Raw genomic sequence first — 26,730 nt, 5'->3', positions numbered from 1 at the left:
CAACGTTTTTCTGAATATAAGAAATGCTGGTTCTTGGTATGGTATGGTTTCTTTTGAACGTATAGAGCAAAGTACTTTAGCCAACACAGGGAAGCCAAAAATAAAGTGATTTTCCCTCTCTCTATCTCTCTCTCTCTCTCTCTCTCTCTCTCAGAACCTCATTAAAGCTCCAGCTTTCTCTGTGGTTTCTTCAGAATTCACAGTTTCCTTCATTCTCCTCCCTTGACATTATTCTCAGTATAAAATGGAGGTCGTGCCTGCTATTTGGTTGCCTCTCACATAAAGGGAGGTAAATTTACCATCAGACCTAAAGGACATAGAGATTATTCTCAAGGGTCTCAAATGGCTGTCCTAAAAGATCACGACAGGCTCAATTGGCAATTTGGAGTGGGGTGTGAGAAAAGATTCTTTGGATGATGTGAGTCTTCAAAAAGAGGCCATCATTTAAAAAAAAAAAGTTTAATTTATTGATTTTAGAATTGCAGTTTTCTAGCAAATGTAGAATGAAAATAGCTTCCATGGGAGTTTCTATCAGATGTTGCAGTTTCTTGTGTGGTTTAAGGCATGTCTTCTTTCTGACCAGTGTTGTTGTTGAGCAGCTTCTAGCCTCAGGCTATCATTGCAGTTCATTCTCACTGTTCTCTGCAGCAAATTCCCAGATGCGACAAAAGCCTGTGCTTCTAAAAAATACATTCTGAGAAATTCCACTGTAGGATCAGCCACAAAACATCCGCAGTGGTTCATTTGCAGTTAGGCCAAGATTATTCAGCATGCAATTAATAATAATGTTCTGTCAATTAAGAAGTATTTTTCTGGTCAGAAATATTTCCCAATAGACAGTAGGACTCTGTACAAGGGGTATCATTAAAATATATAAATATATATATATTTATACAGCAAAATGAACATGTCAAAAATTATACACTTCTAGATAATAAATAGCTTAATGGATTGCTATAATGCCAGTACACAGTACACATATCAAGCACTTTGTATAATTGTTGAACACATTTTTGCTCTGATATTTTAACAATTTATTTTTGGTGATGTTAGAGGACTTTCTTGCTGTCACCCCAATCTTTTAGTTATTTTCACAGCTTCTCTGTTAGAGTCAAGTCAGGATTATGGCTTCTTTTATTTCAGGTTTTGTAAAGTTTTAAGCTGATGATTGAGATTTCATCTGGTTCTGAAGTACCTTTAGGATGACAAGACAAGGTATAAAAATGATATAAAACGTCTTTTTTCTTCTCTTTCTGCTTTTAATTAGGAGAAAAGGCTTTGTCACGCTGTGAGTGAGAGAGGGGCTGCTGCAAATTAGGGCTAGCCCTGGGACTTTGACTTGTTTGGTTTCTAGTGTTTGATGGTTTCTTCCTGTGTATTTGAGTAAATTCCGATTCTCTAAGTGTGTTTAGTAGCTCTTATTCTGTTGGAGCATCTTCCTTCGCTGACATCCACACTAAAGAGTGTTGTCAGACTTGGAACTGCTCATGGTTCATTTTGGACATCGAGCAGAAAACTCAGTTGTTTCCAATCGGATGTGATAGTTGCGAAAAAAATCTAAACATGGGGGAAAAAAAATGTTTTGTTTTAAAGTGATTGGTGTTATTCATCAGATGTCATATTCGAGGGCTAATCAGACCTAAGGGTCTGACATTAGAATCTGTCCTGCTATGAATCTATTCCACGCCGGATCCCATCACAGCCTCTTGTTTCTACACATGCGCGGGTTTCATCTGGCGCGCGTCCTTGCCTGCGTCGTGCAGCTCATTAGGTTTCATCGACGCGGAGCTGCTGCACTTTCGCTCTGCGGACAGACGCGCAGGACGGGCAGTGTGTTGTTGCTGCTGCGGCTGCTGCTGCTGCTGTCACCACGGCTCTAAAATCAGCCCAGTTTTCTTTCCAATCGCGCTGGAACAGTCTGGCATTCCTTCAGTGCTCCACCGGAGGATGCGCATCTGGATCGGAGAGAGTGCTGAGGTTCTGCCCGTCTTTCATCCCGCGCAGAGGAAGTTAGCGCAAGCACTTGGGGTATTTTTTGGAGAAAATGGCAGGCGCAAAGTGCCTTCTGAAAACACCGAGGTAAGACACTTCCTATTATCCCGCATAATATTAAATGATCACCTAATTTACCAGGCCAAAATAATTAAGCTTAATCGTGATTTTAGAGTTGTGTCTGTGTCACAACTTTACTGTTTTTATGTATTTTTTTGTTCTTATGATTCACTACGGGCCATTTAGATGTTTTTTTATTAAAGTGGAAAATAAAGTTTGCCATCTTATGTAGGACGTCACATCGGATGTAGTGAAAGAGAAGTGAGGCACAACTAAAGTGCTGTCACAAGCTACCTGTCAGCGTTGTACCCTGTGTGTCAGCTGAACTGAGGACGAGATCTGTGGCAACAGTCACGTTTTATCATTTGCAAATACAAAGTGATGCAGATTAAAACTGAAATAATGCAGTCTTTTTTTTTTCTTTTTTTTTTCTTTTTTTTTTGCGAAATATTGTGTCCAGCGCCAAAAGTTCTCGTTTCCTGCGATCAGGTGCCGTGCTTCTCGTTTCTTTTACGTGCTGTGGTGAAGAAGTGAGCTCAGAAAATTTCTCCGGCGGACTAGGCCTCCAGAAACAGACATGTCAGGAGTTAATTGTGTCCTCTGTCTGAACGGGTAGCTGGAGCCCACGGAGCAGAAGAGTGCATCGAGCTGTCACTCTTCCCCGTGTCGTGATGGAGAGGTTGGTTTTGAAGCGCAAAGACTGGAGAGAAGATCGAGCGTGACTAATATACTCCACTGATCTTTAGTTGTCAGCTAAAAATGACATATTCACGAGCTTCGTGAAGACCAGTTTGGGATTTTTTTTGTTTTTTTAGCTATAGCACACACATGATTTATTTAATTAATTGTTTATTTGCTCTGCGTTACTGGATTTCTACGAACATCCGGGAAATTCACCACGACTGTTTGGATGGCTGTTTTGATGCGCCTTTTGCAGATCCAGAAGACTATTTAAAGCACATGTGTGTGTGTGTGATTTACTGTCTAAAGGGCAGAACCGTTTACTTTGGCTCACATATCCATGTTGACAAACTGCAAGCAGATACAGTATATGATCCATGGGGGGCTTCCAAAGGAAGATCCTTTTTGATTTGCTTTGGAATATGTCAATTATGTAAAAAGAAAAACAGATGTTCCTGCTTAAATATGCATGCCCAGCCTCTTCATTTTTCCAAACTGATCCTCATTAATGCTCTTGCAGATAAGCTCTGGGTTGGCTTATCTCAGTAAAAGCATGAACAGAGGATAATGACGCCTTCCTTTGAGTTTTCACTTGTATTTGTTTTCAATCACAGGAACCGTCTCTTTTATGTTGTTGAGTAATATTGGGAGATTTTTACCACAAGAAGTTGATATGTCAGGAGTATCCATATAGTGCGGCCCAGAGGCCATTTGTGGCCCTTGAAATGATTTTGAACAACCCCCTGACTAAAAGTCAAGAATGGTAAAAAATTTGACCAGCAAACCAGAAATCAACTGATGAACCCCCCCTTCCCCTCCCCCAGGAATGTTGAAATTGTGTTTTTCTTTTAATAAGGCAGCAGTCCGAAGTGTTTTTAATGTTTTGGATCTTTAAGAACTTACTGATTTCTTAAAAATGTTGCTTATTACCAAGCAGGTAAAACACACACACACACAAAAAAGGAAAAATCACAATGAACCAATTTTTGCATTTTTAAGTGAATGAATTTTGTTTATATGTGCCAGTTTTGGCCCCAGAGGTGAAACGTTTGAACACCACTGTGATATGTTGTTTCCTTATGTCTTTATGTTTCGCAATACTGATCAAACAAACTGTTATAGTTTAAACAATGAGACCGGGTTAATAATTTGCATACTTTTTCATAGAGTTTAATTTATATTTCTGACATAATTTATTTAAGTTTAATAGCTAATTCACTTTAATAGTTGAATAGGTTATATAATTGAAATGTTCAATAATAAATTGATCCTTAGAACACCTTCAAACATTAAGCTTTGTGTCTTCTCTTGTAAGCTTTCAACAGAAGAGCTGCTACATCTGTACACACACTCCTGAGAATTAGGAGGCTGGTGTGGGCCTAATGGACCTCAGAAAAAAAACTAGTAAAAAAAGACAAGTTTGGCTCCAAATATGTAACACAAAACCCAATATATAGTTGAAGAATATAGTGACTTTTTTGGGTGTGATATATATGTTTATTCATATGAAAGCTCGTGATAGATTTTGTTAAAGGAAATTGGACTAATCCAGTGAAATCTTCCAGGCCCTTCCCTCATCTTTGACCAAAGTTATCAGATTTCGTCATTTGAGCAGATCGGAATTGGAGGGAAATGAGTGGCAATAGACAAACCACCAAAATGTAAGGGATGCGCAAAAAAGCTGTGAGAAATGAAGACTAAAAATCATGCAAGTAGACAGAAAAATGTGTCAAAATAATCAGTACGTTTGCTGTTGGCGTCACAACTTCAGGTTCAGGGCTGGAGAAGGAGGCAGGATTTGGGGGATTCTTCATTGTCGGAGGAGAAGAGAGAGACGTTACGTAGGTACAGATTGCAAAAGAGACCATGTTAGATAGTGTGAGCCTGGTAAGCAGTAGCTGAAATGCTCATGTAGAGGGATGGTACATGTAAGGAAGAGGGCTGATGTGTGTGAGAGTGAAGGGAGGGAGGGGGTGGATTAACACACAATCAGAAAGTCACAGGAATGACACAGAAATGATAATGGCTCATAAAATGAGCTGTTTTAGGATGGATGCTAAAATATATATCTATTAATAAATGGTCAATGAAAACAGAAAATGTAAAAAAGAAAAAGAAGAAAGTTAAATCAGTTAGAGTTAATGCAATTTAAAAGTGATGAAAACAATTAGAGACTCGTCTTCATTTAGGGTACTTGTAGTGAAAAGTGTTGAAATGCTCAAATGACTATGGCACTTATTTTATTCGTACTTAACACATGCATAGAAATTGTTTTCAAACAATGATATGAGTAGATTTGGTGTCCAAGTCAGTGTTGTTTTAAGCTGCCACAAAGTTACAGTTTGCAGTTGTTGCAATTACAATTATCTTGTAATATCAGTTAAACATTGTTTTGTTGGCATGGGTGATTTTCTGTTGAGAACCAGATAAACAACACTGGTGAAACACTCTGTTTCCAGATTTTAAGGTGCGACTTTGCTGAGCTTTTCATTTTGCATCGATATGCTCTCTGACTATGGGTATTTTTATCAACAGTATATTTCATAAAACAGTGAAAAGACATCTCTGGTAGTGGTTCATTGGCATCTGCTTTCACTTCAAGATGGAAATGGTGACACTGTGGCCGTCTCTCCCAGGATGAAATTCTCTGAGGAGTGAAACAGCGTATCGGTTTTTTAACATGGTTACTCTCTTCACCGCAGGCTCCTGTGCTTTGCTTTATTTTCACTGGCCAAGAATGCTAGGACCTTTTTTATTTATTAATTAATTAATTTATTGGTTGCAGTGCAACCCTGGTATTTGAATATTTGAATATTTATCTATTATTGAACGTTAAATTTTTCAGGCTAAGTTCAGTTTTATAGCCCACAATCTCATTTTAGATTTTATGAGTTGGAGACTCTGTCAACCCTCTGCAAAAATATAAGTGCAGTTCACTGTGGCCTGAGGGTGGCTTAACCCAGGCCTTTACTGAAGCAAGGTGTATGGACCAGGCACATGTAGTACACATTTCATCTCGTGAATTATAAATGCCATTGACATCCTAAGAACAGAAGTGGTTGCTCAATAAATTAACAAAGAAGTGTGTTCAGTACATTTTGCTGAATAAACTATGAAATTCCAAGTCATTTTTTAATTGTCATAGTTTTCTACATGACTACGTGACTTATTTATTATGGCTGAACAAAGAAAATTCAGGAAAACACGTAACGGCAAAACTGCTGATGAATAATGCAGTTGGTTAGAATTTGTCCTTTTTTTTTCCTTGTCTTTTTTTTTCTCTTTTCTTTCATCACAGTGTCACCACTATGCTTTCTGTGCTTTAGCATCTCACACACTAAACATGCACAACCAGTGTGGGCATTGAAGGCAGTGAAAGTCAATGCAACAGGCCACAAATTGTATTTCTATGGAAAGTTTCTATGTATTGCCTTGGAGATGTAATATAGACATTTCACCACTTATTCTATTTTATTCTATTCTATTCTATTCTATTCTATTCTATTCTATCAAGTATTGCATGTTTGGTGGAAAATCTTACTGTAAGTTTTTTGTTATTATGACTTTATTACAGGTGAACTCTCAACTCTAAGCATTGTTTTTTGACTGCTGCATTGCAAAAATAAGTGAAATTTGGCATAATATCAGCATGAAATGTTGAAATGGTTATCCTGACTTGCAATAGATGCCTAGTTGTTTTAGCGGCAGAGGCTGCAGCTTCTGAACATGAGCAAATGAAACGTGATGGCCTGCTCTAGTCAGAGCGGGCACCGCCATGCATCACTGACTTGAGATTTTCGAAGCGAGGTTTTTGAGCACCTGGTGGAAATTTGCACTGACAAAGTCGATTCTGTGCCCTTTTGTCTTTTGCTTTTCCAGCAACTTCCAGTCGTCTGCCATGTTTGAAGGATCCGAGTCCGGTGAGGTGGACGGAGGCAGGACAGAAAGCACGGTCGCTTCATCCATCAGCGCCTGCAAGAAGGTGAGAACAGGGACCTCTGTCTCGTGCGCTCGGATCAGGACGAGTCCCCGACTCTCTGTCTGCTCTTCAACATCTTTGTTTTCTCACCTCTGGGTCGAATTTGTCTTTCCATTGACTTGTGTTTGTGCGCTTCAAGCTGTGCAAGAGATATTAATTTCCTCCCCTCGGGTGCCAGTGACGCCCCGAGGTTGTGTAATAAGAGTAACAGTCAGGTCCTCACCTCCCTCCAGGAGATTTATCGTCACCCAGTGGAAGAGAGGGAGACGGTGAGGGAAACGGCTCAGATAAGTGAGCAGAGATGCTCCTGGAATGAATTTCCTTTCAACTTGTCTGTAGGTCTACTTTTAATACGCCTGACCCTGCCCCGTGTGGACCACTGAGCGTTCCTCATTAGCCCCCCTGCTCATCATCATAACTGTCTTCCACTCGACGGTCTTGTAGAGACAAAAAGCCGTTTCTTTGATGTAATTGGGCCTCGGGCTCCAGCACCAGCAGCCTTAAGCATTATCCCTCCCAGAGAGATCAGCTAAGCAAATACGTCACGATTACCTGGCTGAAGGCCTGAACAGATGGTCTATTCCAGTGGGGGCAAGCATGAGGGGGCCATGAGATGTCACTAAAAATACACATGGAGAATGAGCAGTGCACATGCAGGTGTCATATGTCAAAATAATTGCACAGGTTTCATATTTTAAGGATAATTTTACTGGCTGTAATGTGCTTTGTATGCTGTGAAAGAGTTTCTGAGGACAAACTCGGTCTTTGTCGTGATCACCCCTCGTCACTGTAATACGGAGCAAGTTTGTTTAATTTCAGCATGTTAAAGGAGTTGTCGTGTTGACAGCCTGACAGGTGTAAGGTACGGTGTGTGAGAAGGAGAGGAACAAAAGCAATTGTCTACCCTGCAGGTTTTAAGAACATTTTCTCTCAGTAACTACAGTTTGTTTGCTTTTATCTGACAAATTATGAGTCCTACGATGCAGAACATAAACTCATCCTAGGTTGATTTTATGACTCGTTTCGTTGGTTTTTAGCAAATTACATTTTTAAGAACTATACATACATAGACATTTTTTTTTCTGAAATAGTGTGACGATCTGCAACATTGGTATCTATAAGTAAATAGAACATTAGATATAAAAATTGTATTGTAAGATCGTTTCAACATTAATAAAAGCTGTTTAAAACAGATTTCAAGGGAAAAATATTAATTTTATATTAAATTGTTTTACTGTTCAAAAGCCTTAGACACCTTGCTGTATTGGCAGGAAAGGTGACACCATGTGAGATTAGCACATTTAGCATTAATATGATAATATGTGTATCATCTGTAGAGTTAGTAGACCCCTAATGTACCTAATATTGTAAAGAACTCAACATATCCTTTTGGCATGCCCGCTGCAGACAGAAACAGACGCTTTAAAAGCGCAAAAATGACCAACCTTGCTGTAAATGTTCAGCTTCCTGTTGTCTGCTCAGGTCTAGCTCAGTCTGGTTACCTAAATGTAGACATCCATCCATCTTCTTTACACCCTTGTCCCTTGGTGGGGTTGGGAGGGGTGCCCAAACATAGACATGCTTCCTAGAATAGTACGGATTTCTTACTCCGTTTGTGCTTCCTTTCAAATCATTTTAAACGACTCACTTATATAAGAAATAGCCTGACTGAGTCTCAGAAACAATTTTTACATCAAAGTAGGTGTTATCAATGTGATTTGTCAAGACTGGCTATGTTGTGTTTACAGATTAAGAAAAGATTGTATTTTTAATTTGCAGCCGAGCGATCAGAGCTGGTTAAGCATAAAATGATTTTCGTTGGCAGAGGATGTCTTGGTGCAAATATAATAAATATTTAAAAAATACCGAACTTCATGAACTCACGTTTTAAAAGAAGGAGACTTAAGACCGTTTACGTTCTGCAGGTTCTGTGCAGCAACAGCGTCCTGGACTCATCCGAGTACTGGCTGAAGAACGAAAAGACTCTGTGCAGACTGGGCTTGCTGGATGATGATGCAGATAGCAGCTGCACCCTGGTGAGTAGCATACTGCGATCGAAGAAGCATGCACATCGTTTTGGCAACACAGCCGGGCCGTGTCACGTCTACTTGTCTTTAAGCTGTGGGAGGTATGCTGGTGGTCATAAAGGATGGCAAGGAAACAGTTTGAAATTCCTTGCAAAAAAAACGATAAGTGATGACATGTAAAAAAAAAAAAAAGAACTTTGCTCGGTGTGCTGTCACTAAATGGCGTCTGGACACGAAGATGGTTAAAAAAAAAAAAAAAAAAAGAATGGTCCTTACAGCAGGTCGCTGGTGGTTCCTTGCTGCTATTTAGCTGAAAGCTTTGGCTCATGGGATTTAATGCGGTTGAAAACTCATTCTGCTGACAGAGCAGAAGACCACTGCAATGGCTGCAATTGCACGACTTTTATTACCCTTGTAAAATTTTTTGCTTTCTTTAGGAAATGTCTAATTAAGGACATTCCCATTTCTCTTCTTTTTTTTTACTATTCTCATTCTTGGCTGGAAAGGTTCTTCTGAACTGAAACAGAAATGTAATACACAGGTTTATGGTTATAACATTCTGCATATTTGCCTTTCAGAAGACATAATGACGTAGGAAAATAACGTTTTGGAATGACATTTGTAGCATTCTTGATTTCATCGCATGAGCCAGTCTGTCGCAGATTTTTGGTTTGTGGACTACAACAACATGTATGGGGTTCCTGTGAAAAGTATTTATCTCTCAAAATGAATTTCATACTCCATTCATTTACACAATGGATATGGGCATGTGCCGACACTGAGAAGTATGCAGACACCTTTATAATATTAATACGACTGTTTTATTTTTTTTTTACATTTGAGATACAGGGGTCTGTGATTATCGGCAGTCAGTATCTTCTCTCCTGTAGGTAGCAGTCAAATCAGTCTTTTTAAAATTAACTTGTGTAAAAATTATACTATACAAATAAACTTGAATTGCCTTGTTTAGGAGCCTAGTCAATGCCACAGCTTATTTCAGAGCAGATTTCAGCCAGCTAAAATAACTTCAGTCATAGCTATCGATGTGAATACATTTCCCTTTGCAGTGCCACATGGACTGAGTAATGTATTAAGATTGGCAACAGACTGCAGGCCTTGTTCCTACTTGATGGCTCCTCATAGTAAGAGCCACAGGGATCTACGTAAACAACTGAACTGCACAAAAGTGAATCAGTGTAAAAGTTTCTGACACCGTCTTTTGAGACTTCTAAGGTTAAGATTTAAGAGGATATTTCTTCCAAGATAATTGCTCTCAAACTTTATGCTTAATTGATCCATTAAAAGTAAGCAGAGATCTTTCTGGCTGCTGTAGTTACGGTACTAATTTTACTAACTTTTTCCCACTGACACGCCTTAAAAAAGCCGAGCCATTCCTATAAAGCAAAGCTGTTTACACTGACAAGCTTTTATATTGTTATTAAAACTACAGGTTAGAACAGAGATCCTCAAATCCACCGTTCAAGATCTGCTGTCCTGCAACTTTTAGATGTATTCCTGGTCTAAAACACCCGAATCAAATGACTGAATCCCTGCTCAGTGTTCAGTACCTATTTGCCATCTATTGGATCTTTGGAGAAATTTTGCATAAATAATTATGAAGTAATGTAAATGTTACTTCCAAATGATAGAGCTTTTCGCATCGTGCCACCAAATGTTCTCACTACTGTGCTCACAGCTACAGGCTCATTTCTGCATCCATTAACAATTTAGTTTTTAATCAGTGTTTGTAGTTTATCGAGCCATTTGCAAAAATCTTCATCCATCCCTGTGGCTTAGTTTCACATTTCTCTTGCATGTTTAGTTTTTGGTACTTAAGAACTGCTGTTAGTTTTAAGGAGATCCATGCAGACCCAGCTCTCGCCTCATCTTGATGTGTCTTCTTTAATAACGTATTTTAAATGGCAAGTTAAGCATTAAAAACACTCAGGATTCTCTCACTGTTGATGTACCACTAGTTTCAAGTTTGCTGTGTTATGACAGTTTCATTAAATGTGAAATTGTTTCATATAAACAGATGAACATGTTGTGTTTTTCCTGCATCAAATTATTCATGGGTTTTCAGTTCAGAGTAGCTCTTTTACATTATTTGTTTTCCCAACTGATTTTAAGAATGACACACTGACCTTTCACTGCAGTGACGACCTAATTTAAAGTCTGGATTTCAGTCCCAGGAAGGTAAAATTGATATTGTGCCATCAGCTCAAAAGTGATCTGGTCTTTTACCGTATTTAGATAAACAGAGCAAACATTTTGGTTGGTCTGTAACATATAAACATACAGGAAAGAATTAATTGGTTAATCCTTTATTTGTAGTCACATTTAGAGTTTGGAGTTTTGGCTGGATACTGACGAATTGTGTTAAAATAAAAGCATTGTAAATCCCAATGTGACAAACCGTTCCAGATGGGGTTCAAATAGCTCTTTTACGGGGTTTTTTTTTTTATTATTTGAATTATGTTCTGGTGATTGCACTGCAGTTTTTGATGCAGGTGATATAAAATGATTCTATCTTCTCAGAAGTTACGTGTGTGGGTGCCATGCTGCCCTCAAATTGTTTCAGTTCAGTCAGTCAAACATGATCTTATTTCACTATTTTTACTAAAATATTGGTTTTGTACTCGGCTTTCTTCTTTTAGCATTTTTATTGGGCTACATTTTATGTACTCTGCCTACAAAGCACTTTGCTAAAATGTTCATTTTTATATTGAGTTAATGAAGATAAAATGTGTCAATGAAAAACCTACTCCTAAATATAAAAAAAAAAATGTAAGGATGGTGATCTTGTTTTTGCTTTGTTTTGACAAGAAGCACTCATGCCTAAATTCATATCCATTGTTGTACCTGTTTTTGCTGTCTTTTTTTTTTTCTTAGTTAATTCTGGCTTTCTGCTCAGCCTCTGTTTGTTGTTTTTGCTAAACAGCATACCTGCATTGTGTTAGTGATTATCCTCCCCCTGTGGATAAACCTGACAGTTTTGATTTGTTCCCTGCCAGATCATCGACATTGCTAGTCACTGTATTGTATCCAGCCGAGCTTTGTTTCCGTATTCTTCAGTTCTGAATTCCTGCTCGGAAGTTGCTGCCAGGTAGCGCCTTTAGCTTAGTTTTAGTTCAATGAAAAGTTATTTTTTTCATCCTCCACCCTGCCAACCTGCACTTGGGTTCTTGCACACAACCTTAACAAAGACATGCTCAGAAAAAATGTGAAAACATTTTCAGCATTGCTTTGCAGCCTCATAGCTTACAGCATCTGGTTTGACTTTAAACTCTGCAATGAAATAAAAACTTCTTAAGGGTTTAACACGTCTTTGTAGGTTAGTCTGAACTTTTGGGAGTGACATAAGTTCTTGAAAAGCAGATTTGAATCATATTAGTCTATTACAAGGTGAGTTAAAATGTGTTTTTTTTTTTTTTTCTCTCAACATTTTGGACTTTGGCTTACACACAACAGGAAACTTTTTACAAAAACCAAAAAAGGTATAATTTATTTTTGAAATAATTGTTTAAAAATACATTTTTACCTATTTTATTTTTTCACAGCTGTAGAAAAGAAATCTTAGAGCGAGGGCATCAGTCTTCACCCTTAGAAACTTCCTGAAACTCAACTTTCATCTCCTTTAGTTTCTCATTTGCACTTTCATTTAAAATGTGATGCATATCTTTATGAACTCCATGGACTTTGTGCTCTTGACTGAATGTCAAGAGAAAAGAAATCTTCTTGATTTCCACTTGACTTTATGTGTGAGTGTTTGTGATTAGATTCTGAGTAGTCCTATTTCTGGATGATAATTTCTATCTCAGTCATGAGAACCTAAATTTGTTGATCCGGGTTCGACTGAACGACTAAAGGATTAAGGTGTGGGTTAAGCTGCGTCTTTAAGGTGGTTTCCTTCTTTTGGTGAATGTATGTATGCGGTAATCTGTTCCTCAGGATGTGAGAATCCTAATTCCAGCAGTTCAGGTTCATGATCACAATCAGCTGTTTTTGTTAATCAATTTTGTCTTAAACTTAAATGGTGACTAGCAACTTTGAGCATAAAAGTAACCTGGTCCAGCAAGCTGGCATATTTAGAAACTACCTAAAATATTTTGATTATTTTTGTAATCGGTTCATTTATCAATTTATTCTGACAAAAAAATGGCAGATTTTTAGTTCATCAGTTTTAAGCATACTTATATGATATTAGAAATGCATCAAAAGATGCAGATAAACAATCCAATTTTTTATTTTTTTTTTTATTTTTTTTGCCTAAATGCAATAACATTCACTTAGTGCTGGGTCATTTGTAGCTAATGATGTTTCTGCAGCTAAAAATCTCTAACACCAACATGTGAAAAGCTAAAACCCTTCTGCTTGACTCATCATCAATGCTGTGTATCTGTTGACGAGTTTTTGGATCAACCAATTAGTAATTGGATAGCAAAATGTGGCAAATTGGAGATTTGCCACATTCTCAGCATTATAAGCAGATGAAGACAAAAATACGCCACTTGAGGAGATCTGGGTAGAACATTTTTACATGCAAACGCTTTTAATTAATTGTTAACTGGAGTATACAGACTTTGTATGCAGAGAATAATGGCTTACTAAATTAATTGATGATTATTTCAATAGTCAATTCATCACAGTTAATGCAATTAATTGTTCTAGCCCTAGTTAGAAGCTGTGTTTGTATCATGCGTTGACATAAACACGTCTATGCACAACACTGCTTCTCCCACCGTGAAAGTTTCATACAGAGAAACTTTCACATGTGCTGTCAGACTATAAGGCAGCACTTGACAACAACAACATGGTTGTGGACTCATTGTGATTTGAGCTCCTGAGCTGCCATCAGCATGGATAAGTGACTGCTTTGAATGAATCTATGATCCAACGAGGCTAATTGGAGTGACCTGCAAAACGACAGCTCTAAAGTTAACATCTGAGGTTTCTGCGCCTGGACACAGGCCTATAAAAGAGTGAATTGATGACAGATGGATGTAACCTGATCACAGCAGGCAAAAAAATAAATAAATAAATAAAAAAATAAAAAAAACACATCAATTGTCTGATGTTTGCATTCAGCGAGAAGGTTACATTTGACTGCAGGTAAATATAGTTAAATAGTTAAATGTTTTTTATCAACTTCTGCTTTGACTAGGTCACTGACGGGAACATGGACACTTTGTGCATTTTAATTAATTGTGACGAAGGCAACCAAGGCTTCTGATGAAGCTCTATCACCTCATGCATCCTTTATGTGTTAAGGCAGCACACCGTTCAGACAAAGCAAAGCAACAAAATGTGACGCTGACAATGACCTCTATCCATTTACTCAGATGTTTCCTCTCACATGTAAATCGTTCCACGGATGACGAGTTGTTTGTCTTCTCCGATCTGGTTCTGCTGTGCTAAAACACAAGCAAAGTAATGTCACAACAGAAAGAGTAAACACTTAGCCAACTTGTATGCCTTTAACCACAAACCGAAGCATCGCTTTTAATGTGTCGTGGGCTGAAACGGTCCGCATTGTTCAGGAATAAATAAATGCCAATACATCACAAAAGTGTTTTGACATTTTTCCAATACTCCCTAAAAGATGCATCAAGTGTTTTATAAATCGTCACCAAGGTAACAGAAATAGCAGTAGTTTAACTAAGAACACCAATTTCGCACTCTCATGTCGCACTTTGAAAGTGTGAGCAGCTGCATGCTGAATTGAGTGGTGCCAAAACCCCCAGACACAAGCCTTGGTCTCAAAAGGCTCTGCTTCCGCTGAAAATCGTCTCAGGACGACTTTATGTTGTAGAGAGAGGCACGAGTTGTTCGTATTGTAAAGGTTAGGCGTGTGAAATCCATTTTAAAAAATCGGATAGCCCTTTAAATTTTGACTTTTAGAAGGAGGATTCTCACTCAAAACACTCCAGTCATGTGATAGTCAATCCATCTTTTGGACATCTGCCTGATTGATCTACAGCTTCATGGTTTTTCTCCGTATTTTATTTGTAAAGTTCAACCACTGATAAAGATGTGTGTAAAGGTCAACTAAAGTTCTGAATTACAAAATAAAAGTTCTTAGCTACTTAAATCAATAAAGCAAAAGTGCAATAAATGCTTATTTCATATATTACAATAGGTGGCGCTATTTGGGCCACTAATTATTTTTGCCTTAAGGCCATTTTTTTCTTATATATAAATGTGCTTAAATAAAAAGTTCTAGTTTCCTGATTATTTCTAGTTTGAGACCATAAAGTCACAGCTGAAAATTTGTATTTTATTGCTTTGACTCACCTTGACAATTGGGCACCTATAATTGTGCCTGGTGGTGGTGTATTTTAAAAGAAACGAGGTCTTTTGAGCCGTGATGTACTTGATGCTAAATTTTGAGAAACTCTAAAATAGCTTAATCTTCCTGTCGTCTATCAACTTGGATATTGAATGTGAAAAGTCAAAAATAAAACAAAAGAAATGCATAAACATGTGAGCTAAATAAAAGATAAAAGCTTAACAGTTTTTGAATTTCGGTGCATCACCTACCGCTGGCTGCATGATGTTGTCACTTTTGATCATTTCCTCATGTTTTAATGCATGAAGACACAGATAAGTGTCATAATACCGCGATAGTCACACTGAATTTCATCACACTGCTGAATGGTTTGACAAGCTGAGTGTTTTGAAAGGGAACTTTGCTTTTCTTTTATTTGTGGGGGGGAGGGGGAAATGGCAAGAGAACGTGTCTGGATTGGATTGTCGCTGGTGTTTCAAATGTTTCAGACGTGTAGTGGGACAAAGAGACTTTTTAAAATCATTTTTTAATAGTAAAAAAAGTTGTACGAAAATTAGGTTCTTCTTATCTAAAACGACTCGACATGCACGTAAGTCTGCAGAGTGTCTGCTGTTCTCTCCCTTTTCGCTGCCGTCCTGCTTTGATCTGTGGGCCCCGTCTGGAGGAGAGCGAGTCATTCATCACTGGATTCAAACACTTCCTTCTTGGTTTGCGTTGTGCCCTGACCTGTCCTTTCGCAGTCCGCGCAGAGAGAGAACAGAATAAATATGCCACCATATTGCTGGATGAGCTCTGACTTACGGCGGGAAATAACTCTAAATCAGCCAAACCTCTCAGCTTTTACCAAACTATTTCACCCTTTCCTAAAGGGGTTTGGTTGCACGGTAAGCTAAAACAGATTGTCTTGCCGTTTTTGTTAATTGTATATATGATAGAAATGTGTTTACAAGTGGGAATTCTGCTCCTCGTTGTTTTGTTTCCTGGTTCACTGCAGTGTCCTGACGGTGAACTGGCACATCATTAAAGGGGAATGCTGAGTTTACATTGACGTTTCTGTTTGAACAACTTCATGACACGAGCTTCACCGTGTGCAAGACCAGACCATGCAGAGCCCTGTGATTGGTCAGATGTTGTGGCCGTGTTTTATGCAGAAAGGCGCTCGGACAGCGATGTTGATATTTTGCTTCAACTAGTCTGCTGCCACTATGGTTTTTCTGCAATATGAATACTTTTAAGTTGTATTTAACCAATGCAGTGAGGACGTATGCACATTTGAACGATTCTTTACTAAATAAATCTAAAGTCTTTTAGCAGAAAGTCTGGCACTCTCCCTGTGATCACTTCATAAGAGCAAAACGGATGATGCAGGAAGGGAGCAGGCACCCTTCCTGCATCGAGCCAAGCCAGGCTGAGCTTCATATTATCCATGTGCTGTCTTCATCTTCCCTTGCCTAGATAGAAGCAGAAATCATTATGAATAACTGTTTTGTATAGAAAATTGATTTTGAATCAAATTATGGCTCCAGAAAGCAGAATTGAGACATACAGTAAAATACCCCGACTTCTAATTTTTATAATCTACATATGCAAAGAAACTGGTACTTTAGATCAAGTTTGGGTTAAACTTCACTGCTTGGTCTTTCTCAGACTGATTGGCTAGAATAACAGAAACAGTTCGAGAGACATCACTTAAACACAAACAGTGGCTCACTCCAGATATACCGTATATGTAGTTCTGCTTACTTAAACAAGATTGTTCAAGGTTTTTTTATTTATTCAGTGGAAAAAAGCATTTTTCTATTTTTATTTGGGAAATGGCCTTGTGTAGATAATGTCTGTAGATAATGTGACCAAATGAAGAAAATAACTTAAATTTTATGGGACAAGCAATGTTAAACCACCTTTTAAAAACCTCCTGTTCGTTAGCACTCTTGTCTGAAAATAAAGTATTTTGTCTCAGGTTGATAACACGCAGTAGGTCTGCGATAAAGATGCATCTTGGCACGTCTTCAGATGTGTTAATGGCGCATTAAAATTTATGCATTTCAAAGAGACTAAAATGACCCGAGGCCTGTTCATGACCTGCTGTTGACGATTTTCATCAGAATCCTGGAGACTATTTTTTCCTTCCCTTGCATGCACATGTTAGCATGTTTCTGTCAAACTCCTTTCCTGACTCATGTATGATCCTGTAGACGTTTGTCAGCCCAGCGGAGTCACGCCTGTGCTCCCCAGAGATATTGCGGGACATCTCCTACTTTCAACATTTTCCACGACACATTTGTATTATTCCTGTGGTGAGAAGAACCAGGGCGACATCAGCTACGTTGTTTTCTTCTTATCCTGGGGCTCCAAGCTGAGCAAGTCTCAGGGAGCCAAATAGTGATTGTTCAAGCTTGTGTGCTGGATTCAGAATTAGAGAAAAAAAAAAACAAAAAAAACAGCAGCACCACATTTTTTAAATTTTATTTCTGGATTTGGAAATAATACTTTTATAAAAATTGCTCTACTTTGTTCATGAACCTAAATACTTGTCAAGAAACAGAATTTGAGTTTCCGTTCTTATTCTCTGTGTTGATAACCCAGAATTTAAAAATAAGCCTCTTATTGATCTGCCTGTTCTGTTTCTGCAGCAGCGCCATGCAGCTTGTGTGTTGCTTTGCTAAATTAATATGACAGTCACTGAACCTTGATGTTGTTTCCCCCAAAACCTCATTTGAATAAAATTAAACTTTAAAATGGATATAATTAAAATACCCAGGGCTCAACACAAGTTAAACTTGGATATAACTTAGGTTGCTCTAGAAAGAAAACGAAGCAAGATTTTCTACAAAATCTTCAAATGTTCTGAACATAGAGATTTGTGATCTGAGTTTTCTGACCATATGCCTGTTTTTTTTTTGTTTTGTTTTGTTTTTTAAAAGTTGTACTTGCTTATACAACTTTAAACCCCGCTGCTCACCTTCATCATATTTTTAACTCGTCCACTGGTGCTCAGTTTTCTGCTGTTTTCAATCAGATCACTGAGCTGGTAGTAAAACCGAGGAGCTCAGTTCATGGTTTTACTGTTCAGACAGAGAAACCTTTGAACTCTGTCACTCCAATCAAAATCAGAAAGCCCAAAACTAACTCTGAATGACATGACAGGATCAGTCAGGCGGGAATACGTACTCCAGCTGCAGACTGCAGAACGGACCGGGGGCCGGTTTGGACATTTCTCTCCACCCACTTTTACACCCTGGCCCAGTCTGCAGCTCAGACCTTTGTGATGGGAATTTGGTCAAGAGCAAGAGCAAGGCTTTATGTCAGGAGAAAATAAAAGCAAATACTGAATCTGGTAAGAAACATAACGAGAGGGGCTATTATTTGGAAGAAATTAATGAATATTTATAATAATAATGGCTTAATAAAAGAGATTAATGTGTCAGAGCTGAATTTATTTAGCTTTAATATCAACAGGTATGTGTTGCAAGATCTAACAAACATAAAAAAAAGGAAATGATAAAAAGAAAAACACCACCACAAAGGAAATCTAAAACCCAAACACCCCAGGAACTTGACAATGGCTCTTTTAATTTCACTCGGGTCGCAGCTGCACACTTCTGAGCGCCGCCGTTTGTTGTCTTCTCTGGAACATTTCTCATAATTGATTCACCTCCACCTAGACCTGCAGCATTGTATTACAGCAGCCTTGTTCACCTGCTGGTGTTTCTTCTTAGAATGACACAAAATGACAAAAACACTTGTACGAAAAAGAGTAAATGAAGTAAAAAAAAAAATAAAAAGACAACGGTTAAAGAGGAGAAAAGCATCAGAGACAAAAGAAGTAAGAGCAGCAGCTGTGTGTGGGAGGATCAGAGTATTAAGCAGAGAGGGGGAACGATGCTTTGATGGACAAAGGAAACTCAATGTTTGCAAAGGTTCGTTACTCTGATAACGTAGGGACACACTATATGTAGAAGCTGCAGCCCCGTCTGCAGAAGCTCTGAGTGCAGCACAGAGATTTAAAAAGCTGTCTCCATGGAAGAAAGCCCAAATAGGATTTCTTGCCCAAGTAAATTGGCGCAATCAGCAGAACACATACATCATTATTCCCAAAGCTCAGCTGTGGTCTTGAAATGGATAACACAATTACGGCATTGGGGTGACGATGTAGAGCAGGCAGAGATCAGAGAGGGTGTCACTTCATCTACGTTGGTTCGCAACATTTTGTCACAAGAGTGGATGCTGCAATTCAGGAGAACACTCACGCTTCAGTCGGCCAATACCGATGTTAATGCCGATATATTGTGCATCCCGAACACACACATACTTTCAAGTGCCTCACACAGAGAACATCAGCCAGGCAGTGTCACCATTCTCAATACCATGGTCTCCTTCTTAATCTGAAAAAAGAAAATATGAAAAGAATTTGTGGCATACTGACAAATTTAGACCAAATCATGTCCAAACCATTATTTTGCAAGAAGAAATAATTTTATACTCGAGGGGCAGTTTATGTGTGTGCAATGTCTTGAAGACAGTTTGGGAAATATGTTTCATTTGTAGCATTTTGAAAGAAAATTAAATTAACTCCATTGTTTTTTGTGTGTGGCTTTCTTTTTGCCACATAAACTAGAGTTGTGGAGCTCCACCAGAGTTACTGTTGGCCTCCTGGCAGCTTCTCAGACTAATGTTCTCTGTAGATTTTACTGAAGGTTCAGCATGAGTAGCTAGGACTTGGTATGTTTTGCAATTCGGTTTCAAATATATTGCGAAGCTTTTCATCACAATATTCAGTTTCTTGATGTCAGCCTGCTGAACTCTGCTGTGCAGACTTCAAAGTGCTGCTACAGTTTGTCTGCAAAATAACAGATTGTTTGCTACTCCAGCTTTACATCTTTCACTAGTACGTTTTTTTTTTCCACCAACCTAAAGCAAGTTAAATATTTCACCTCCCGTGCAAATGAAATGGAATGATTTTAGCAAATACATTTTAAAGCATTTGAAAGTGTGTGGAAGATGTGCTGTTTATGTGCAATTTTTTTCTCTTTATCTTTAGAAAGAAAAAATATTCATGTTACTTGAAAAATAAAAGCCAAATCCAGAAATTATGTTTTTGCTGATTGCAAAGTTAAAGTTTTTTTTTTTGTTTTTTTTACAACCTCCAAAGCTTCTTAGTTTTTTTCTGCTTGGTTTCATTTTAGTGGCTTATTTGCACTTGTGGTCAGGTCAAGTTTCACTTGACTGTTTACTGTAGTGCTGAGCACATTGTACATTTCCATGAGTCAGGGAGCTCATGGAGCCAGAAAACAATCACATCTCCAGCTTAACCTGGATCTTTGACCCGTCAGAGGTCAAATGTTTTACGCAAACAGTGGTTTTATGTGAAATAGCAGAGAACATTCACCTTGAACAGGTGCACAAATCTGTGCATGCTTTCTAAAAACAATCTGTTTTACCTCGAACAGCTAAAAATGGAATGTTCCCCAACGCCGTTGGGGAGTCAGCGAGGGCTTCAGTGTGTTGAGAGAAGGTGTTAAATCAGGGGTGTCATATTCTATCCCTGGAAGGACGGAGTTCTCTGCTGTAACTATTAGGTGTTTCCAACACAACTTTAGTTATCAGGCTCTTCTCCCAGTTTTGTTTTGTTTTTTTTATCCATGAGGCAGACGTCCTGTCTACTTTTTAGATTTCCTTGTGGTAAAGCTTGTAGTCAGTGGCTAAGGTTATCATTAGCTATCTCTATAGCTATGCTGCTAAAGGCTGCTGGATGATATATTGACCACTCCTCTAGTAGTACATTCTTCCTGCTACTCTCCAGTTTTACTTTTTCTGCTGGTGATTCACCTTTTAACTTTTCGTTCTCTCTCTGGGATTTTTTTATCTTCCGTTACATCTGTCCTGGTGCTCTGTTTAGCTGTGACACCGTCCTGTGAGGAGACATTGACTGAGCTACAGCTGCTATGACGTCATGCTCTTTTCCACTAGATCCGGGGTCGTCAACGCCAGTCCTTGATAACTGTAGTTCTGCAACTCTTAGATGTGTCCCTGGTCCAACACACCCAAATCAAATGGCTGCTCTGTATGCAGTCAAGGTTTTGAAAGTCTTGCTAATCACCTGATTATTTGACTCAGGTGTGGTGAAGCGGACTCATCTAAGCCTCGAGGACTGGAGTTGGAAACCCCTGCTCTAGATCATACATCTGTTTCTGTCTTTATGTATTCAACACTCTCTCTTAGGCATACCAGTAGAATAAGCTGTTGCTTCAGCTAACTGTGTGTGCTGTCTTTTATCCTTTAGAGCAGTGGTCCCCAAACTTTTTTTTTCCTGTGAGGGCCACATAGCGTTTCCCTTCTCTGGTGGGGGGGCCGGAAATTGTTGAGGGGGAGGGGGGAGGTGCGTTTCTCGATTGATTTTTACTCAAAAGCACATGGGCAAAACCCATGAGTGAACAATCACTGGGACTGACTAGTATATATTCCATTGGGGGAATGTAACTTTTCTCATATGTTAACATAAAGGCTCGTTTTGAAGTATAAGCTGCTACTTACAGGCATTGCTTCCAGAATTCAACCTGGAATGCGGCGTTCATAACAGACAAGTGTGTTCATCTGCTCTACCGCTAGCAAACAACCGTACTGATTAAATAACATAAAAGTCAAGCAGTTCCCTAAAAGTCCAACAGATGGCAGCAATGCGCCATGCAAAACAAAACACCCACAGTTTTNGTTGAAATGTAGTTTGTAGTCAATTCGTGCTCAAAACCTATTTTAAGTCAATCATCGGCCTATAAAATGCTGGGGGGCCACATGTGGCCCGCGGGCCTTGAGTTTGACATGTGCATTATGCCATAGAACTGCCAATTGGTAATTGAAGTAAAGTAGCTTCGATTTCAAAGAAGCCGACATTGAAGTCAATTGGCAAATGAACCATCACGAAAGAGGAAGTTCTCTTGTTGTCTCCCTGCACCCAAGAGATGCATAACCTACAAAAACCTTTTCTGTCTGGTTTAAAACCAGAGACCTTTTGCATGTAAAGCAAACGTGATAACCACAACACTACAGGAACTGAACTTTTCTGTTTTGTTTCAGTTTGAGGTTCCAAAGTTGATGATGTGAGATGCAATGCATGAAAATTTCAACTGAGGTTTGCACTAAGATGCCTGGATTCTGAGTACAGACCATGACACCACAGAGCCCTTGTTGATCTTTAGTAAACACCTGTGATGAAGAGAACATGCAAAATCTGTTTCTTTCTGAGACCTTTCCAGAGACCTTTTGCATGTAAAGCAAATGTGATAACCACTACACTACAGAAACTCATGCTCTCTGCAGTTTTCCTGGTAGATGATCCACATTTTGTTAGAGACTGATGTCAACAATGGGCATGGAACAATGTCAAATACTTACAGATCCTCTCAGAGAGCACAGTAACTTGGTGAACAAACTGTCAGACTTATACTTGTGCCTAATTTCACATTACAGTCCATAAACTAAGCCTGGGATCAAAAAATTGTATTGAAGATCTCATTAGCAGAGACAAATGGTTCTACAGAGACTTGGCTAAATGGCTAAAAAATAAAATCAATACTTACAAATAAAAGATGGTTCAAAAATAAAATTAACACATTAAAATAAAAAAATATCTCTGAAATACAATCAACACTTGAAAATTAAAAATTGTTCAAAAATAATATCAACACTTCAAAATACAAAATCTCTGGAAAATAAAATATTATGTATGTTGTTTTGAAAAACATTGTACTTTTATCAAATTTTCATTGTGGTAAGATCATGTCAGTTCTTAAATCCATGGAAACTCAACAGTTTGTAAGGTAGGTGAGTTAGCTCAGCAGGTTAGAGCACCGTGCTGGTAATGCTGAGGTCATCAGTTCAAACCCCATATGGGGCAATTCATGGGTAAGGTCTTTCAGACAATCAACACTTCAAAATAAATAAGGGTTCAAAAATAAAATCAACACTTCAAAATAAATAAGGGTTCAAAAATAAAATCAACACTTCAAAATAAATAAGGGTTCAAAAGTAAAATCAACACTTTACAATAAATAAGGGTTCAAAAATAAAATCAACACTTCAAAATTAAAAATGGTTCATTTATGTTTTCGCATCCACCTGAATAATACGTAGTTGCGCCCCTGGTTGTGTTAATCCATTTGAGGAGCCATGACGACGCAGAAGTTAGACTGTAACATGCGCAGTCCGCTGCTCAACCACTGCGGAAGCGGCTCCGCTACTGCGAAGAATTAAAAACCGCTGGAAGTAACTGATCCAGCGGATTTAGCTAATTGAGCCTCCTGGGTTCACGTTACCCAGGAGAGCGGCGCTCTGGAGGAGCTGCAGACGTAACATCTGTCCGTTTCGGAGAAGCGAAACCAGCAAATAAATAAATTATGCACATGGGCAAAACCCATGTGTGAAACAATCACTGGGACTGACTAGTATATATTCCATTGAGGGAATGTAATTTTAACATTTCTCATATGTTAACATAAAGGCTCGTTTTGAAGTATAAGCTGCTACTTAGCATTGCTTCGAAGAATTCAACCTGGAATGCGGCGTTCATAACAGACAAGTGTTCATCTCCTCTACCGCTAGCAAACGACCGTACTGATTAAATAACATAAAAGTCAAGCAGTTCCCTAAAAGTCCAACAGATGGCAGCAATGCGCCATGCAAAACAAAACGCCCACAGTTTACAGGACACACTTCCTGCTAAAGAGCCCCCTTGTGGTTGAAGAAAAATCCACATATAAACCGGAAAATACAATAAATGAAAAAAAATCTGAATGCTCTATGGGAGTGTTTCTCAACCCTTGTCCTCACCGCCCCCCTGTCCTGCATGTTTTAGGTTTTTCCCTTCTGCTACACACCTGAATTGTATTTCTGGGTGATTAACAGGCTTCTGCAGTACTTGATGGTCATGCAATCATTTGAATCAGCTGTTCTGGAATAGAGGCACATCTAAAACATGCAGAGCAGGGGGGCTGTGAGGACCAGGGTTGAGAAACACTGCGCTACACTCAGTAACTCTACAGTCCACATTCACTGTTTTCTTTTTTTTTTGTTTGTTTTTTGTTTTTTAAGTTTGAACCATATAAAATGACTTTTTATTCAGGTTGCTGAATATCATGTCCTGTTTAAACCATGTGTTTAGAAATGGGGTCCAACCGACCCCACACACGTAAAACTTGTATCATTTGCCACAGTCCTCGCACGCACAAGGGTTAACTGCCGTGTAAGTTTGCTCTGAAATAGTTCAGGAGTTCTCTCGTCATAGTTTGCTTCTAGGAGGACAGAAAGTGCCGAGTAAATTTTCCAACTTATGAAAATTTGATTTGAAGAGGTTCAGTTATGATGCAGTTGGAATGGAAAGGCTTTCTAGTTTATTGAAGTAGCATAATTTAACAGTGCTGCAGTTTTCTAACATTGATCTGTGGAGTCTTTTTTTTTTTTGTCTCCTTTACTATTCTTCCCAGAGTGGGTGGTGATAAAATAAACGTGGGTTCTTATCCAGACTGGTGTGTCCCAATTAGAGTAGTTTCAGACTTTTTAGTATTGCTCTGGCTGCAGATGTGGGAAGAAACTATTTCCTTAAAGCCATTTCCTGACTGAATAAGATCAGAACAAACCTGTCTTACTGGAAGGACATGTTCTACCTTTCCCATTTTAAAGTGTACTGTTGCACACTCTGCTATTTCATCTGGTAAAAGTACATTACAAATAAAAATTACTTAATTAATAACTTACTAAGATAAATTGGCTTCTCTGTCTGGTCATATTTATACCGCAAGGAAACAGGAAGTGAGGGATTTCTAATTAAAAGACCCTAGACACATTGATCAACTTAAGAAAGTATTCCAGAGTTTTACTAATTGGGGCAAAAACATAACATTAAACATAATTTGTTATAAATATTTATTCCTTAACATTTTTTTTCCTCTTAAATAATAGAGACTTGAAATAAAATTGAGGTTTTCTGAATTTACCCATGTCAGTTTATTGAATTCACATTTTTAAAGAAACAGACAACTTGTGCATTTCCTTACTTTATTTCCTAATTTCTACATTTAAGTCATCCTGCGTTTGTTTGTTAAGGTTCCACATTTTACACCATGAAAGCAGAGCAGCATACACAAACACTACCTCACCACAAAACACAGTTTCTTTGTTCACTTTGACCATTGTGATTTCTAGTGCGATTGGTCATCACCCCTCGCCCCCCCCTCGCTACATCTTTATCACCAGACAAATACGTTCGCCCTTTATTTGTTTTCTGCCCACCCTTTATCTTTCCCAGCTGATGTCTACGTGGTCAGACCTTCAGCTGCGGCGGGGTCATGCATGTGTTCGTCGTCTAATGTCTTTGAAAAACCGATGCGATCGGCGCGTGTCCTCAGTTTTATGTCGCCATCAAACGCCTGGATAGTTGTCCGCCTCCCAAATTTAGAACAGCTGCCTCTCGACTCTCACCGTCTGATGGGGTTAAATTGCTTCAACCCTTCTCAAGGTCAGAGGGATCACTCAATTTGCTTTGCCTGCATGTTGTGCGCAGGCAGCGTGTTGGCAGGCAGGAGGAGGTGTTGTCACTGCTTTCTCTTGGAGGATTTCCAGTATCAGGACATGTAAAAACTGCTGAGGTGCTTCTGAACAACCATCCTGCTTATGCATCGTAAAAGACTTATTTAGAATGCAAGTAGAAACTTTTAAGACTGTTTGCTGCATATGTATTACATTTATTATAGCCTACGCCTTTCCCTTTGAGTAAATGGTAAAGCCAGGTGCTGGTCTTTGTTTGTAGTAAATTTTGTGAATTAATCTCAGCTGCTGTTTGTACGTCGTTGACATTTAAAGGCTATGCTGACAAAAAGGTCCTCATCGTGCTCAGCAATCTGACATGAACAATGGAGAGCAAGTGCGCAAACTATTTTTACTGCTCAGTGAGTCGATTGCTATTATTATTTTTGTGAGTAGGAGGTAACAAAATGTGTATTTGGATAAAGGCCAGAGGTGACACATGCACTCAATAAAGGGCATAGGACAAAAAAAAAAAAAAAAACATCTCAATGTTTTCAGGGTGAGACAGACAGGTCTTCGTGGATTGTTAGCTGGGAATGACTTCCTATATACATGACTGAGTCCATTTTCAGGAACCAGCTGCCATCACATTGTCCTTGATAGTTGTGGAAAGGTTTGAATAGAGAGGATCCCAGTTATAGGCTGAGACATTGGTTTCCTGTGATTTTTCCGAAATATAGGGATTATTTATGTTGCTTTGCAGGATGCATGAAAAGAGAATCTGAATATCACCTCCATTCTAATAAATAACTCCGAACACTGCACTGATCTTTGTACTCTTAGTAGGGGTGTAGTGAAATGTGGTGGCACATTTACTCGCAGTATTGTCATGATATTCTTGTCAGCCTGTGTCTTTGCTTGGTGAATAGTATTGAGGTCTTAGAGACCTCAGTACTCTTTTATTGTTTTACTGAATTTCCCAAATATTTAGTGGCACTTTTTTCTCTCAGACAAGAAAAAAAAAACATACATGGAAAGAAGGGCAACACAGAAACTTCCTGAGGACTAACGGCCTGTTTTTACAGGATGCCTGCTCTCTTACTACACTAGTGCACGTTTAAAACTTTTTTTGACATGAGAAAAGAGTTAGTTCTGGAGTCGCTCTGATGTGCTGACCAAGTTTC

At 38.7% G+C, this 26,730-nt stretch overlaps 1 protein-coding gene and 1 long non-coding RNA gene across 4 annotated transcripts in view; one reads left to right on the top strand and one right to left on the bottom strand.

The window, feature by feature from the left end:
• Nucleotides 1-26,730, top strand: part of sphkap (SPHK1 interactor, AKAP domain containing) — a 113,564-nt gene that overhangs the window by 70,975 nt on the left and 15,859 nt on the right. For 2 of the 3 annotated variants that reach the window (XM_016661553.1, XM_016661554.1), the window contains exons 3-4: nucleotides 6,613-6,715; nucleotides 8,638-8,748. In XM_016661553.1, the coding sequence (XP_016517039.1) occupies nucleotides 6,613-6,715; nucleotides 8,638-8,748 (214 nt within the window). Of the gene's footprint in view, nucleotides 1-1,727; nucleotides 2,080-6,612; nucleotides 6,716-8,637; nucleotides 8,749-26,730 lie in introns of those variants that run through there. The other variant, XM_007573622.2, reaches the window with a different exon arrangement.
• LOC107833137 (uncharacterized) lies at nucleotides 18,448-21,185 on the bottom strand. Its single transcript, XR_001658848.1, has 3 exons — nucleotides 20,858-21,185; nucleotides 20,470-20,573; nucleotides 18,448-19,413 (listed from the first exon to the last, which is right to left on the bottom strand). It is a non-coding gene; the product is annotated as an uncharacterized LOC107833137 (long non-coding RNA).

Source organism: Poecilia formosa, unplaced genomic scaffold (assembly GCF_000485575.1).
Source record: "Poecilia formosa unplaced genomic scaffold, Poecilia_formosa-5.1.2 Scaffold335, whole genome shotgun sequence".
Classification (NCBI taxonomy): Eukaryota; Metazoa; Chordata; class Actinopteri; order Cyprinodontiformes; family Poeciliidae; genus Poecilia; species Poecilia formosa.
Note: the sequence above shows the minus strand (reverse complement) of the source record. Positions and strands in the feature narration are given on the sequence as shown.